Genomic DNA, 17756 nt, shown 5'->3' with positions numbered 1-17756 from the left:
CCTCGACCTTAGCCCATGGGAACCCAGACTTCTGACCTCTACAACTGCAAGGTAATACGTTTGTGTCGTTTTAATCCTCCAAGCTTGCAGTAACTTGTTACTCCAGGACTAGGAAAGTAACACACTGTGTGTGGAAATGGGACATAGTCCCATATGGACATACGGAAATGCCCTCCTTGACTAGGACACTGTCCCCAGTGGGAACATGGCTGGGATTGCTTTGCCTCCCTTCTGACCCAAGAACGGCATGGCCTAACTCAGAAGGCCTTCTGTACACAGACTGGTCGCATCCAAAGAATGAAGACAAGGATCAGAGTATTCCGGCAGAGGCCTGAACTCGGGGCACCGGAAGTTGTCCCAGCAGCTTGTCCTACCGGGTCTTCACCTGTCACCCCCTGACCTTGTAAGGGCTGCGCTCTCCTGAGACCTAAGCAGTTAGTATGTGATCCAGGAGACCTGGGGCCCACGCGCGTAGAAGGTTGCAAATCAATTCAACCCAACATCATGTAGGTACAGTTTGGGTTTTATTTTCGGTGCCTACGGAGCAAGCTTCTTGAAAGCAGAGTGTTTTACTTCCCCGATGAGCCTGCTAAGGAGCCGGTTCAGATCAGGTGGAGCTAATAACCCCTGGCACATTCTAGATGTCCGATAGATAACTCCATTTTGGGTTCGGAATGGATTTCCCCCCCTGAGGAGGGAATAGGAAAAGCCCAAAGCCTTTGCAAGCTAAGCCCGACTCCAGCTCTGACCGCCCCCCCCCCCCCCGCTCCTGAAACCCTCTCTCCTTGAGTACCCCCCCTGCGACCCCCCCCCCAGGGCGTCCGTTCCACTGCTGTGTCTTCCCCCAGAGGGAGGGCCTCGTGTCCCCGGGCTGGATGTCCGCATCTGTGCCCATCCAACCGAGTCACGTTCGTCCCGAAAGAGCACATCCCGGGAAAACGAAAGGCTTTTCCCTTTCCCGGCTGCCGCTCTTCTCTGCCTGCGCCCCGAGGCCCGGGAACGCGGAGAGACGGTGGGAGCGCGCTGCGTCCCGAGCCCCGCTGGGAGCCGCGTGCGCGCGCATCCTGCCCCGCGGGGGGCTCGCACCCACCCCCGCGCAGCCCCGAGCGCCCCTGCGCCCCCGCGCGCCGCCCACCCGCCGCCGGCCGGGACCCCGCTCCCGCCGCTCCCCCGGCGGCCGCCGGCCCCGCTCGCCGCGCCTGATTGGCTGAGCTGCTGTCAGTAGTAAAAAAGTATCAGATGGCAAACTTGGGCCCTTCATAAAGGCGTGGTGGCGATACTCCGCGATCGCTGGCAGCCTATGACATCAGCCGGGCACGCCTGGGATGCCGCCGCTGCCGGCCCGACTCGGCGCAGGAGGAGGGTCCCGCCGGCTCCGAGTCAGTTAGCCCCGCGCAGCGAGGGGGGAGCCGCCAGCTTTCTGGGGACACCGGTTTCGGCCGCTGGCCGCCGCGGTCCCCCTACCCAGGGGCGCTCCCGGAGAGTTGGATGCATTCTGGGTTGTTAGCTGCGCTCCGCTGGGCTCCCGGGAGCCCGTTCCTGGTGGAAAACAGGGGGCGTCTGGCCAAGGGACCAGCGGCTCGTTGAGACGCAACATGACACTCCTGGGGTCTGAGCATTCTTTGCTGATTAGGAGCAAGTTCAGATCAGGTAGGGCTAAGTCGCTTAGCGTTCCTTGTTAACTTTCCTCTTCTACAGCTCGCAACTCTAGACGGCTTCCCAGCCAGTGTTTCCCAGCCGCGGCTCCTTCCACTTTGCTCGCCCCCACCCCCAAGCGCATCTTTGAAAGTGAAGACTTCTATTTGACTTTGGGGGTGGGGGTGGGGGCGGGAAACTTGAATGTCTTCCGTTTCCAATGCTTTGAATTGTTGGATGTGGTTTTTGTGTGTGAATAGGCCAATTCTTTGATTTTTTTTTATTTTCTTCTGTATCTGTGAATAGAAATTTTGGAGGGGCGCATCCGGAAGGAAGGACATTGAAAATGAACAAATAAGGGGTTTCAAGTGGGAAAGCTACATAATATCAGTTGTAACTGAGAAGATGAAACCTGTGTATTAATAGACCAGGGTCACTGAAAATGTAGCGAATCCAAACAAATGTATTTCCCAAAAAAGTCCCTTGGGGGAAGTAAAAATAGCAAATTTGGAGCACACCAAGTATTTAGGATGACATCACTGTAGAAAAAAAAAAAAAGTCCAGTGCCACAAATATTTTTTTCCCAAACCATCTGATATTTATAAATGGAGAATTTCCCCCCAAAATTTCTGTGTTAGTGGCGCGTAGAGAAACTTCTCAGAGAGGACGCCGAGTGAAGGTGAGTGGAAGGGAGAGCCGGGAAGTCCAGCGGCTCGCCATGCAAGGGTTGGTGTAGGCGCCCACGGAAGGTACCAACGCGTGGGTCTCCACGTTGAGGCAGGGAGACACTGGGGCCCTTGAAGTTCTTTCTCAGCAGTACTGTGTGTGATACCGGCTTTATAAAAGCGGTAACAAACCACTCAATCAATGGCAGAATTCCTACTTAGAAGGTGGATTCCTTTCTGAGAACTCCTGTGTGAACATTCCCCCCTAACAGGTGTTGGTAGGATACTGGCGTCGTTTATGATGATTCTCCGCAGCTTTTCTAAATGGGACCACTTAGTGTTTTCACTTGGGAATCATGTTTCAACAATGGATGTTGGAAAGAAAGGGTCACTGGGAGTTCCTTAGACGCTTCTGGCTTTTAGATGGCTGTGGGGTCCATTGGAGGTTGTCTAGGGCTCTGTACTGTTGAAGGGCGATGACCGTTCGAGAGCTTATGGGGCCGCGAGCCTCCGTGCCCTGACGCTCCGGGGTGAACCTGCCGGGCACTGGGTTCCACAGTGGGTTATGTCCTTCCTCTCATTTCCCCGGGTGAGGTGCGCTGGTTGGTCTGTTAATCCGCCGGAGACCTTGCCGCTGCTTTGTACTGTGGTCAAAACCGCAAGGCAACACTGCCACCTTTCTGAAGAAGAGAGGATGCAGATTTGTTTTTGCAAGGAGCTAAGCTCATTTCAAGATGCATCCTTTGCGCGTTTAGTGTAGGGGGCAGGGGAGGGCTGGTTTGTCTCTAAAAGGATTTGAAGTACTTGATAGTAGAATTGCAAAACGGGGAACTCGGTGCCTTCCTTCGGGAAAGTGCAGAGGAGAGGCAAATCCTAATTCCTGTTTTAATGGGTTAGTGGAGTCCTGGTGTGTCCCAGGTAGACCCTCGTGGAGCTTCTGAGAATACCAATTGCCAACTCGCTTTCTTTTTTTTTTTTTTCTTTTTCGTCCTTTTTCTTTTTCTTTTTTTTCTTTCTCTTTCCTTTTTTCTTTTTCTCTAATCTTTTTTTCTTTCTCTTTTTCTTTTTCTCTTCAATCTTTCTTTTTTCCTTTTTTTTTTAAGCTTGGACAGGTTTTTGTATCACAGGAAAGACGATATTCAGGAAGACATGATATCAACGCAGATATGGGCATGCTTAATCCTCCACCTTTGATCAACAGCCAAACTGGGGTCTGGAAATGGACAAAGTGCTTTGGTCCCTAGAGATACAAGGGGCTGATAATCTCCTGAAAGACACAGCAGAAAAAACAAGCAGCATGTGAAACTAAGTAAATGTCATGTTGCAGACCCCCATGATTCCTCCTGGATATAATTACATAAAGTCCAGCTGCAGCAGCTCAGACCTTGGGTAGGCAGCATGCTAGCGAGAGGGCCTGCCTCTTCCTAAGAGAATATCGTTTATTTTGTGTTTAACAATGGAGAAGAAAGCCTCTTCTCTGTTTTGATTTCTGCTCCCTGGGCTTTTTTCTTCTTTGCTTTCAGGAGCTACTCCTAATGTAAATTCGTAAAACCCTCTCTCACTGCCAGCGTTTGCTTGGCTGGTAGACCCTGGCGTTACGTGTCTAATTAAAATTATTTCAAACAGTAAATGGAAGTAAATTGTTCTCTGATCACAGCAAGGCGTCCCACGTTGTAGGGCTTGTTTATAAGTGAACAGATAACCGGTTTGACAGTGAAATTGACGTGTGTGGGAACAGCGTCCACCCAGCTTTCTGTAAACTGTGTTCGCGTGACCTTGTTCTTAAGGACAAAATGACGCGACAGAAGCAGTAAACTGGGACATTTTACATGGATTAACATATTTAATGATAGAAACTCCTCTTATTTGAGAGGCTGTGGGGTTTCATGGTTGAGTGTGTGAATGTGGAGCCAAACAAGCTGAGTGGGTGTTTGGCAGGTGTTTCTACTTCCCAGCTGCACTACCTTGACCTTAGATAAGGGCCGTAATACTCTGCCGCAATTTGCTTCATCCCAATAACGGTGATTATGTAGCGGTTGCAAGGATTGAATGTGATAATACAAGCAGAGCGTTTTCAAAATGCCTGGTACGTGGTAAGCCCTGGAAAAATACTGTTAGGGACAGATCATGATCCTGGGTTGCTCCCTTCCTCTCTCTCAGTCTCGGTTACTGAACCTGTAAATATCAGATTTGGACTAGGTGATCCCACAGACCCTTTCATAACATTTTATTGTTTTATGAAGACGCACAAAGACCAGGAACAAACAAAATTGTGATGGGGCTGTGTAGCTGTTGGACATAAGGGGTAGGCAGTTTATATAAATGTAGTAAGTAGTATTACTTTTAAACTGATCCCTTTTTGACTTTCTAAAAAATTCTCACTGTAATCGGTATCGCTGTCACCAGTTTCCCTCAACACCAGAATCCTTGTGTCAACAAAACTCAGACTCCGATGTATGGATCTATACCACCCACAAAGGATCAAAAGGAGAGAGAGAGGTCCATTCATGGACTTCCCTTCAAGAGAACTATATTTCTTTTGCTTTTTGTCTCCTCTTCTGTCTGCAAAGGCAGACTCTGGTATCCACCATGATCTCGCCTCCTACTCCCAGAAATATAGGGCTGTCAGATTTAATAAGTAAAAACACAGGCTGCCCAGTTGTATTTGAATTTCAGATAAACAATGGATAATTTTTAGCATGTTGCCAAATTAGGGACATACTGTTATCTGAAAATCCAAATTGAGCTAGCAATTCTGTATTTTCTCTGTCGTCAACCTGAGCAGCCTTTGACGAACACTCTCTGCTGGCCCCTCCAATATCCCATCGAGCTCTCGAGATTCTGGGTGGCCCAAAGACGCCGCAAAATGCAAAACTCGCATTTTAGGCATGAAAGAGGAGACTCGGAATGAGAAGGGGGTGTGCCAGGAACATGAATGCTGGGTCACCTGGGGTAGAAGCCAGCACATGGGTTGAGGAAGAACATGGGAGCTTCTCTTTGGGCTCTCGGGGGAGAAGGAGAGGGAAGGAGGAGGGGGGGAGGCGGAGGGGGGAGCTCAGCAGACAGGCTGACTGGTGCTCAGGTGCAGGGACCCCTGGACCTGGGGCCTCAGCCAAAAGAAGCCAAAACACATGCAGAGAAAGCACTGGAGAGGCAGTGGCTGACTCTGGTTGAATCTGCAATTGCTTCCAGCCCAAAGATTTGATATTTTTTTCCCAAGTGAATGGCCTTGAGTATTTTTGTCACATTTGAACACGAGAAGCTTCCTAAAACCATTAACCGTGCCATTTTCGGACTGTTGTGTTCTCAGGGATCTGGACATACAGCAGGTGTTCAATACATATTTCTTGAGTGGATAAATGAATCACACCTGTCGTCTTCATAATTACGCTACTCTAAGATAATTGTTCACGTGTGCATGCATTGCTTCAGTATTTCATCAAAGACCCCTTTTTCGTGGGAAGCCTCCTTGAGCGCCAATGTCTTAACCATTCCTCCATTCCACCTCGCTATTGAAATGACCGGGAGATTATTTTTAAAATTTGGGGCAAACTTGCTCTATCGAGATCTTTCAGGAATTTCTCCTGGATGCAAGCAGAATAGAAGGAAGCAAAGGGCTCATTTTCACTCTGGGTGTGTCTGTACAAGCTGTTCCTAGCTGCACGAATGTCTTTCTTTACCACTCATCCCTTTCTCAGCGGCAGTGCTATCCGCCTCCTCTAGCAAATTGCCACAAAGTCAGTGGCTTGAAACCGCAAATTTATTATCTTCTCGTTACGGAGGTCAGGAGTCTGAGAAGGGTCTCACTGGGCTAAAATGCAGGTGTTAGCAGGGCTGTGTTCCTTTTGGAGACTCTCAAATGAGTCTGTTTCCTTGACTTTTAGATTCTAGAGCTGCCTACATCCCTTGGTTCATGGTCCCTTCTGTCTTCCACGGGGCAACCGTGTAACAATTTCAAATCTCTGTCTCTCTTGGGCATGTAAGAATCTTGTGATTCCCTTGGGCTCATTCAGGATAATCCCCCTATGTTAAGGTCAGCTCGTTAGCAACCCAACACAGGATGCAGCAGATATCACGGCTGCAGAAGGAAAGAGAAAGAGGAGAGAGCTGGGGGTGGGAAAGGGTGAGCTCTCTGGTTCTCTTGTTCAAACGGGCAAGAATCCCTTTCCGGGGGCGGGGGGCACCCTCATGCCTTCATCTAAACCTAATATTTCCCAAAGGAAATACATCCCACTGGGGTTTAGGGATTCAACATACAGATTTGGAGAGGGAGGGGCGAGACACAGTTCAGTCCATAGGACTATGTGAAGTAACCTAATCATAGGTCCCAGGGATTAGGACGTAGATATTTCGGGGGGGGGGGCACGTTACTCCACCTATGATCCCACCTTCTAATATGGCATTTCCTACCTTCCTTACCTCCACCATCCCTCTGTCCTGCAGACTTTGTTCTGCAGAACTTTTCCCTTAATATGGATTACGTGGCCGCAGTCCCAGTGTTTTCCCCATGGTGGTCCACAAAGACTGATTCCCCAGGACCTTAACATCAGTGCGGCAGGACATTTTTAACAAAAGGGAGGCAGAGTATGCTGAAAAATACACTGGATCTTTAACTGCAGGATTTCTGGAAGACCTTACTAGTTCTGATGTATATTGTGAACTTTTTAAGATTTTTAAAATTTATTTTTGAGAGCGAGAGAGAGCACTAGCAGGGGAAGGGGAAGAGGGAGAAGCAGAGTCCCCACCAACCAGATAGCCCAATGAGGGACTTGATCCCAGGACGCTGAAATCATAGGATCATGACCTGAGCCAAAGGCAGGTGCTTAACTCACTGAGCCACCCAGGTGCCCCTATATTGTGAACTTTTAAAAAGAGGTGATTCCCAGACTTGTTTCACCTTTATTCACACAGCATCCCACGGGGCAGGTTTAGCTGGATAAACACGTTGTGGAAAATTCTGCTCTGAACGGACACTAGCTCACAGTTTGCAACAGTGAGTTCTTTGATGGGGTGAATCTCTATAGGTGGGTTATTGGCAGGCCTTTCCCCCCCCTCCTCCCCACCCAGGTAAGCACTCTGATGATTTTCTTTCCTGGCTGCTTACTTAGATGCCAACTCGCCCTTTCACTCCTTGGATCTCTGTTACTAATTGGTATCAGGCATCATTGCCCCCCCCCAACACCCCAGGGATAATCTTTGTAGGATTGTAATCCTGTCCTCAAGAAGGTCGCAGGTGACCTGGAAAATGCTGTGTGTGAATTACATATTTATTCATTCATTCCTTCGACAGCTATGTCTTCCGTGTTTCCCTTGCAGTGGATGTTACGAGAAGCTGGGGGCTGGGTATACACTTGGGGAGCAGGGAAGGAACCTTCCCCATCCTCACGTGGAGTCTTAGAGCCGACCTTCCATTGCTCTGTGCATGGTTCCAGTGGACTATGCCTTCAGAAATGCATATGAGAACACAATGAGCAGGACCTTCAAAGATGAGTGCATTTTCATTCCTAAGTGGGAACTTAAAATCTTTTTTAAAAGCCAAAGGAACATTTGGGGTCTGGCTCAGGCCGCCTGCTTGAGACTATAGCTGTTTCCTCCCGCCCCAGCTGCGTGAGATGTACTCCCGTACCGGGCGGCTGTCCCTCACCATCTTCATCACTGCGGCAAGAGCCCCGACCACCCCCCTGTCTTCTTTTTATCCATAGCTCTTACGTTAATCAGGTCTATTAAACATTTGATTGGTTACTCGTTTGTTATTTGTCTGCTGTAGAGGCTAGGATTTTCATTAGTTTGTTTTCACTGCTTTCCTCCCCGGCATGTAGAACCGTGATTGGCATAAAGAGGGCATCATTAAATATGTATTGCAGATACATTTTATTCTTCCCCTGAAGACTATCCAAAAGCAAGAAAAGTAAACCATCTGGGTTTTTTAAAGATTTTATTTGAGAGCAAGAGAGAGCACGGGTAGGGGGGTAAGGGGCAAAGGGAGGGAGAGAAGCAGACTCCCTACTGAGCAGGGAGCCCAATGCAGAGCTCGATCCCAGGACCCCAGGATCATGACCTGAGCCGAAGGCAGATGCTTAACCCACTGAGCCACCCAGGTGCCCCAGCAATCTATGTTTTTTTATATATTTTTAGGCATAGGTGTTAGGTATTAAAACTGGAACAGCAAGGGGAGGAGAGAGTATAAATGCAAAATTCAGAAAAGGAGTCCCTCTGGAGAGGGGAGGCTAGGTGAGGAGGTAGGGTATAGACCAAGCTAAGGAAACAGTTGCTGGTGGAGTTCTTAGGTTAGGCAGTGGGTGCCTGCATATTTATTATTAAGCAAATTAATTTAACAGTGTTCATTCAGGGCTCAATGATCCTATGTGGCAATTAACATGAATCAAGGATTATAATTAGTCCAATTTAGTGTGCCTGGAGTCCTTTAAAAAAATTAAGTTTTTCGAGACCAGGAGGAGTAGCATTCATCTGTTCTCTGCTATAGCGTGTGGCAGGCACAGTCAGGAAGACTTGGTCAAGTTGGACTGAACCAGATTGGAAGGATTCTAATCTAGTTGAATTAAATTGGAGAGAAACAGAAGCACATGGCCAAACTAGGAGCGCTCAGCCCCAGGGTCTGACTTCTATATACTGCAGGGAAGCCAAATGTGAATAGAAGATGCTGGAGCATAAAGTGGTCTCTCATCGCCTCTATTTCCCTGTTAATAGCAAGAACTCAGTGGCCGTCTAACAGATGGTGACCAGCTAGCTTGCATTTCTGCCCAGATCCGGAAGGAGGAACCAGCAGGTGCATTTCACAGGTGTCTGCGTTCCCAGACCCACTCATGCTCTCCCCTGGGCAGGGCCGTTGCGGGGGAGCCCATCACATTCCTTCCAATTCCATGACCTTGGGATAGGAATCAACCCTGCTCACTGGGCCTTTGTTTCCATACTGATAAAATGATTCATGCCATTTGTGAGGGAAAGAGCTTTGCAGAATTATTGATGGTTTCTTGTACAGAAAGAAGTCCCTGTCCCCCTATGGGAAGGGATAACGTGACCTGGTGACATGTGAATTGCACAAGAGACAAACGTGGGGGAGTTAAAAGCTTTTGATGGACATAAATAGGATTTAAAAAAAAAAAAGCCAACAACTGTTAGCCAAGTAATTGTTTTACAGCCTTCCTGTTTCAGTGCTTAGATGTTCAACTTTATAAGCAGGTAGGATTTGTTTGTTTTTAATGAGTAATTTGCACTAACTTCTCTGCCGATGTCGTCCAGAATAACTAGTAAGTCAAACCTCACTTAACCAGTCTCAGATCTTATTCCCAGGCAAACTACGAGCATCTCCAGATGCTGTGCAAATGTCATTTATTCCCAGAAATTTAGAATAAATAAGGCTATCCCTGACTTTATTTATTATTTATGTATTATTTAGCTGGGCACAGCAGAGTGCCCTCGAGAGCCCCTGAAAGGAGAATAATTTCTTTCTTTTCTCCTGTTGGTTGACGGAAGATAAATTTTTCCATTTCCCCATAGACGCAATTGGAGTACCTACTTCCATTATCATTTCCATCACTCCCGTTGAGGTTTGCTGTATCCAGCCACCTTAAAATCAGCCACCTTAGATTTAAAGAAGCAGTAGGATGCTAGCCGCAGAAATACTGACTTAGGTACCGTATAAAGTGTATGTAATGGCTTCGCTCGTGCCTGGTGACTCAGCCCTCACTCCGTCCGGGTAGCCATAAAGAGCGGATCCACAACCTCTCAGTTACTTAGGATGTCTGGCCTAGCACCCCTTGCTGGCACCCCAATTTGATTCACCACCTAACTAAGTCTTCCATCCTCAATCTGAATCTCTTTCTTCTCCGCCCCTTAAGCCCCTTCTAAGCCCCTTCTCGGCCCCTTATGTAAAAAAGTCATCAGTTCTTTCTTAGGAAACAAAGTCAGGGAGCCCCAGGGAATATCCTCCTTTCACAGATCAGGAGAAATGACTGGAATGTCGCCCAGAGCTTTCTGCCTTTCCTATTTCCGGAAACACTCTTCCTTCCGGAAGTCATTGGACTTTGTTCTCCTCAGGACAGGTAGGGCTGGTTTCTCTGTCTGAGGTCAAGTTCCATGTGGAACTTTCTTGGTCCTCAAGCTCCTGACAGGGCAAGAAGGCTCCAGAACAGGCCAAATCCAGAAAATGCTACTCAACATTAATTGAACAATAATCTCCTCGATACTTTAGTTTTTACTGTTTTGTGTTTCCTTCCTGTCCTTGTCCAGATGCGTAAAGATTTTTATAAAGTTACAGTCAGAGTATATACAGAAGTTTATATGCAGCATTTTTATCGGGGGGCATGATATCCTAAGCCGTTTTCCGAGCTGGTACGTAGTAACACATTCTTGTTTTGAAGACTTTATCAAAGTCCATCAAGTGAGTATATCGTCATTTGTTAAACCTTTTCCACTCGGGTTGGAAAATGAAGCCAGTTATAATTTTCACATTATAAATAGCATTACTATGAAAATCTTAATGCACATAGCCTTTTTAATTCCCCAGGATTGTTTTACAGGATACCCATTGTTCAGAGTAAATCTCCCAGTGAGGGACCACTGGTTATAAATCTTTATGATCCACTTTGGTAGCTAATATTTCTGGAGCACCTACAATGTACCAAGCTTAACTCGAGTCCAATTTCCATATGGGAGTGAATGCTTGCCCCCGTAATCGGACTAGCTCTGAGTTGTCTTGGGTACTTACTCAGTGGTGACTGGTGTTCAGTAAGCTTTTCACGCCTTTTCAGTCAAGAATAAAAAGGAAAAGGGGCACAGTCACCTGATACCTTTGGAAACTGCTGTTTGTGATCTGCTCTTTGGGAACGACCTGTTACCAGATAGGACTGACCCCTCATCAAAGGAGGAGCAAAGAGGACTAGGAGTTAATGAGAACCTGTTATCTGTACCACTATTATGATCTCACTTAATCCTTACAGAATGCTATGGGACACCTGTGATTATCCCCATTTTATAGATGAAGCAGTTTAGGGTCAAAGCAACTTGGTCAGAGTAACATAACTAAAAACAGATGGAGGCCACACCTGACCCATTGGTTCTGCTGTGTCAGGATGACCGTTGCTGTTACAGCCTAAAAGCTCCCTCCTCCTACCCCCCAACCTTCCCTAGCTCCAACATACATGCCCACTTGGCCAAGTGGATTTAATATACTTCATTCTGGACGACAACTCCAGGCATATACCCAATTACCATTCTTATCCTTGATTTCCTAAGTAGTGATTTATCAAGAGACTTGTTTCTAGTATGAGTTAATCTACAAATTATACATGCCATCCTCCCGGAATTTTAGGACTTTAAATGAAAGCTGACTATTTAAATCTCAGTTTAAGAACAAAAATTCCAGAAATTGTTGAAAACCGACAACAAGAATAGGCTTGCCCCAAGACACTAAACATAGCTATAAAAGAAGTCTCTGGTACCAGAGAGTAGAGTGGTGGTCGCCAGGGGCTGGAGGGTGGGAGCAATAGGGAGGCTGGTAACTTTCAGTTATAAGATGAATAAGGTCTATGGATTTAATGTGTAACGTGGTGACTGTAGTTGATAATACTGTGTGTATAATTGAAATTTGCTAAGAGCCCAGAACTTAAGTGTTCTCGCCAAAGAAACAAACAAACAAAGATAAATATCTGAGATGAGAGCCCTGTTAATTAACTCCGTGGTGGGTATCCTTCCATAATGTGTATACACATCAACCCATCATGTCACGCACTCTCCTCTTAACAGTTTTGTCTATTATACTGCAATAAAGCCAGAAACAAAAAGATACACCTGTGTAGTAATTAGTATTAGGAGTAAAACATATTATCCGTGGATCAGAATTGAGTGTGTGTGTGTGTGCACGTACTTACACACATTTATGTATATATGTATGAATTTAATCTCTAGTTATTAAACTAATAATGGTGGCTATTCAAATTAGCCGTAAGATACGTGATGAAAGTGTGTTGGGAAAATTGACGTCCTTTTGGCGGTAAATGAATTCAGCTATTTTATGAGTCTTTAAAAATATCCATATGGATTAAAGAGCTAAGGAAATCTATAAAATATTAGTAGAAAACAGAATCGTTTTATACTCTGGAGTAAGACAGGCCTTTCCAAGCTTGTTACGGAAGCCAGAGGAGAAATAAAAATTGACGTATTTGGCCTCTTAAAAAGTTTAAAATGCTACATGGGGAAAGAAAATCAAAAGAAATTTCAAAATCAAACAGTAGATTGAAAGAAAACACTTGAAATGTGTATTCAGACAAAGTTATTAAAAGGACTTGTATAAACAATAGGATTAAAAGTCCATGACCTAAGCAGCAGGATAATTCAAAGGAGAAAAACCGTCAATAAGCACATGAAATATATTCAACTCACTCACATTCAAGAACAGGCAGATTGAAAGCATTTTTTTCCAAACATCAGATCTGCAAAAATGTCAAATATTGATAACATCAAGTATTTTCCAAGCGTGGAGAAAACAGACACCTAATCCCCTTAGCGCATCTGAAAGCCTCAAGGGATAGCGTTTGACAATTTCTATTGAATTTTAAATGAGCTTGCTATCCACCGAGATACACTAAGGCATCTAATTGAAAGAAACGCTTGTAGGTACAGGGGTTTTCAGGGCATTATAGTTTAAAATGCCGGAAAGGGTGGAAACAGAATAAACCTCCATCAGTGGGGGCGTGGTTATTGTGCGACACTCATGAATATGATAAAATGCAATGCAAAGCAGAAAAGAGAAGAAAAAATTCTGTATGAACTGACATGGAAAGATCTCCAGGACGTACACTTAGTTTTGTTGTTGTTGTTGTTGTTGTTGTTTTTAAGCACACTATGAAACAATCAGGCAGCATATTTGCATTTTTATTTTAAAAAATAGGTATACATACACAGAAAAAAAATCTTCAAGAATATAAGTCAAACTGTTCACAGTGATACCCAGGGATGGGAGGAGGGCAGATCTTATCTATCTATCTATATACACCATTTGAATCTTTTAAAACAAGAATATATTAGTATCTATGAAATTAACTTTTTTATTTTATATTTTTTAAAGATTTTATTTATTTGAGAGAGAGCAGGAGAGCGAGCGAGCCGGGGGGGGGGGGAGCAGAGGGATAGGGAGAAAGCAGGCTCCCCACTGAGCAAGGAGCCCAACTTGGGCTTGATCCCAGGACACTGAGATCATGATCTGAGCCAAAGGCAGATGCTTAACCGACTGAGCCACCCAGGTGCCCCTGAGAAATTTTTAAATATGCCAATGTTTAAAGAGAAATTGACAACATCATCATAGTAGTAGGGAAAAAAAACACACTTCTGTAAACCTAATCAAACAGACAAAAATTCAAATTGGGATTTCTAGGATATGAACACTAAAGTTTAACTGACTATGTGCTTTAAACCTCTGACGTGACCTGGTAGTCTAGTAGTCTACCAGAAGACAATTTTAAATTTAGTGCCTACCCCCAGCACAACACACAGTGAAACGTCGATAAATTTAAAATACCAAACTCATTTCTTGACCATAGACAGTTCTGAAAGAAAATACTTTGAAAAGTTGAAACATTTTAAGCTTCACAAGTCAGCAATCAAAACACACCACAGACATACCCCAAGTGTTGAAACAGATGCCTAGAAAAAAAAGCCTGAAAAGACCCCCAAGTGATTATCTCTGGGTGGTAAGATTCGGAGTGATGTTTAATTTTTCTTATGTTTTTTCTTATATTCCCATATTCTTTCTTTTGATTATTCAGTGTCTCCCAGGTCTGCTATAATAATCAGGAGTAACTTTGGTAATAAATCAACTAGCAATGAGCATTGTTTGTTTAAGTCCTGGAGGAGTGGTGATTAGAGAGATCTTATCTGAGGGAACTAGGTCGGGAGGTGGCTGAGCACCTGGGAGGTTTAAGTTCTTTAAAAATTCTCACCAATCCGAGGGGCGCCTGGGTGGCACAGCGGTTAAGCGTCTGCCTTCAGCTCAGGGCGTGATCCCGGCGTTATGGGATCGAGCCCCACATCAGGCTCCTCCGCTATGAGCCTGCTTCTTCCTCTCCCACTCCCCCTGCTTGTGTTCCCTCTCTCGCTGGCTGTCTCTATCTCTGTCGAATAAATAAGTAAAATCTTAAAAAAAAAAAAAAATTCTCACCAATCCTGAAGCATGCTCACATTCAAACTATAACCCAGGGGCACCTGGGTGGCTCAGTCAGTTAAACTCTGCCTCCAGCTCAGTCAAGATCTCCGGGTCCTGGGATCGAGTCCCACATCGGGCTCTCCCTGATCAGTGGTGAGTTTGCTTCTCTCTCTCTTTCTCTCTCTCAAATAAATAAATAAAACCTAAAAAAAAAAAAAACTGTAATCTAAAAACCTCGCTCCTGTATGAAGACTGAAAACCCACGGCCCCTCATGTTAATGAACACTGGAAATTGTAAATGTATGTCTTGTGGCATTGGGCGCCATAGTCTGGCCTCTGTGGGTTCAAATATTGGCTCCACCTTTCCTGGTCGTAGGAAGTTGAGCCAGTGCTTTTTTTTTTTTTTTTTTTAAGATTTTATTTATTTATTTGACAGAGATAGAGACAGCCAGCGAGAGAGGGAACACAAGCAGGGGGAGTGGGAGAGGAAGAAGCAGGCTCATAGTGGAGGAGCCTGATGTGGGGCTCGATCCCATAACGCCGGGATCACGCCCTGAGCCGAAGGCAGACGCCTAACCGCTGTGCCACCGAGGCGCCCCTGAGCCAGTGCTTTTGAGTTCTCGAACTTCCACTTCTCTCTCCGTCGAGGGGACGGCAAAGATGCCTACCCCATGGGGATTCTGTGAGGCTTTAGTGAAAAAGCATAGACGTGTTTGACGTGTTCAGGGATGTGCTCATGTGTGCAATAAATTACAGTAGTTTTATTCACAGATGAATATCCGTTAGATCAACATTTGTGTAACTACCATATGGGGTGCTAAGGTACAATACTTTTCAATCCCTTAAATGTTATTATATAAAACACATTGTTTCTAAATTAACAACTGCAGGCTTTTCGGGGCTTCTCCGGGCTATCTCTTAAGACGTGCTACTATTCTCACTTCTTTGTTACCTCAGGCTGTGTTTAAGAGTAATGAAGATAGTTACTATCATTATAGAATTCACACTGCAGTCTATCAAGGGCTCTGTATCCGTATTATCATTTATTCCCTCCCTTTCCTGTCCTTTCCATCTCCGCACAGCGCTGGTTATTGTCCTGCTTAGGTCTTTAGGTGTTTTTGAAGGAGCCCCGGGCCTTGTCTGGGACCCTGCAAGGTTACCACTGGCTGTAAGGATTAGCAAAGGCTCATGGCTGTTTTTCAGGCACTACCGAGAACCCAGATCCTACTCTCTTAAAATCAAAAATCCTGTTCTGTCTAAAAATAAAACCTAGAGGAAGAGCTGTCTCCAGAGGGAAAAAAAAATTTAAGGCTCACAGAGCTAGTGGAACAGGCTGCTTTATATACCATAGACTATATTATATAGCGAATGTTACATTATATATACATGTAATATTTTATGGTGCATTAACTACCCCCCCCCCAGAAAAAATCATATCAGTCCATATGCTTTTATTTTCATACCAACTCTGGGAGATTGCAAAGCTGCTTGTACAAATGAGGAGATGTTAAGACCTTTAAGAAATCTGTCCAAGGTCACCCGGTAGCTTTAGAACCAGAACTTTCATCTGTGGGCCCCCAGAATCAAGTTTGCCGCATGATCCCACAGAGGAATGTGCTGGCTGGGGAAGCAGGGTGTTAAGATAGGCAGGTGCCTGGCATTGAAACCAGTGGCTCTCTCACAAAACGCTCCCCCTGCCTGAAGCTTTCTTCATGCAGAGCCACCTGCCCTGGCTTCAGATTGGAAGGGCTTCAGATCAGGAGAGGGGAAGGTTCAGCAAGTCGAGCACGCTATTGGCTGGGAGTCGAGAACAGGAAGAGGCCTAGGATTTGCAGAGGAACCTCTGACTCAGTGGGATACCAGCCTCTGCAGAAGGTTCTGGTCTTAACACATAGATTAGAGCCTGACACCCTGGAATGTCCCAGACATAGAAAATGTTCTAAATGTTATGTCTGGTTGCGTTAAAATCTTGTGTCTAACAGCAGGGATGAGATTACTTTCTAACATTAAAAAAGAAATGTAATATATCTACATTTATTATTTTTCCAAACTTGAAAGGTACTGGTAGAAGTGTATTAATGAAAGATGGAAGGCACATATATACATACGTATATGATGTGTATATACTCGCGTATCTTCATATATATACTTATATATATGTATCACTCTTAATATGTAGCACTTTGTGTAATAGCGTGAGTGTATAGTCTTGTCTATTGTGTACATATGTATAGGCCATATAGAGCATATGAGAGGTCAAAGCTTCAGTCTTGGGGGTGTTCTGTCTACTGCAGAAAAGTTGAAAGAGAAACCTTACATGTTCAACTAAAGGAGAATGTTTGAATCCACTCACAATAGGATATAGCATGCACGTTAAAGATGGTACCATCGAAAGATCCCTAACGAGGTGGGAAGCTGTCTAGAAGGCAAGAAAGAGGCTTCATGTTCCACATATCCTATAATCCCGATTCTTGGGAAATTGTAGAATAGATACTTTATATATAGGCGTGCATATATGTGAATTGGAAGAAGGAAGGGCAGATACTGGCAGGCGTATCACCACTAGCATTAAACATGTGAATTACTTACGCTTTTCCTTTCCATCCTGGAACTTTTGTACATTTCCCAAGTTTTTCTCTAATGCGCATGCATTTGTTTTGTAACCAGAAGAGTCATGCATGCTCTAAATACTAGCCTAGTACGCCATGGGCACCACTCGGGATCTCAAAAAGAACTAAAATAGACATTTAGAGAATATAGCAACATGGAATGAAAATTTTCCTCTTCATCTGGGGGAGAATGCCTTTTCCTTGCCCTCATAAAACATGCACTTTGCTCCAGGTCCTACTTTCCCTTCGTTACCAGTTCTCTTCCAAGGAGTCAGTGGACAGCTCCGTTGACCTTGTTAATATCCCTGTGGTAATTTACCACTGCTAAAGGAGTCTTGGTTGGACCGTTGCAATTCACTATACTTTGGGTATCATGATACCTTCCTTATGGGTACATAAAGCAGGAATAATAATACCTTCCTTGTAGAGATGAGAAGCCAAGGTCCGGGAAGGGTTGATTGCCTGCTCCAATTCACGCACATAGAAAAATGGTGGGGCAGGACTCGAACCTGGATCCCCAGGCCTTGGATCTGGTGACCTCTCCCGGTGAGTGGGTGGACACCAGGAGGTGTAAATCAGAGGCCCTCTTCTCAGGGACCTCCCTTGGCAATAGCTTTCAAGGAAAGCGGGTCAAATGGCAAGTTGTTTCTCCCTCAGGCCGCTCCTGCCATCCCGGGAGTGTGCAGG

The 17756-nt window shown here is 45.2% G+C and overlaps 1 protein-coding gene across 2 annotated transcripts in view; it reads left to right on the top strand.

Annotated features, from left to right (window-relative positions):
- The first annotated feature begins 1270 nt into the window (after window positions 1-1270).
- Window positions 1271-17756, top strand: part of MYOCD (myocardin) — a 98275-nt gene continuing 81789 nt past the window's right edge. Inside the window, exon 1 of one of the 2 annotated variants that reach the window (XM_044391805.3) lies at window positions 1271-1650. In XM_044391805.3, the coding sequence (XP_044247740.3) occupies window positions 1596-1650 (55 nt within the window). In that variant the 5' untranslated portion in view covers window positions 1271-1595. The remainder of the gene's footprint in view (window positions 1651-17756) is intronic. The other variant, XM_048227181.2, reaches the window with a different exon arrangement.

This window comes from Ursus arctos, unplaced genomic scaffold, assembly GCF_023065955.2.
Source record: "Ursus arctos isolate Adak ecotype North America unplaced genomic scaffold, UrsArc2.0 scaffold_14, whole genome shotgun sequence".
Lineage (NCBI taxonomy): Eukaryota > Metazoa > Chordata > Mammalia > Carnivora > Ursidae > Ursus > Ursus arctos.
The sequence above is the reverse complement of the archived record's forward strand: the minus strand, read 5'-3'. Positions and strand labels throughout refer to the sequence as shown.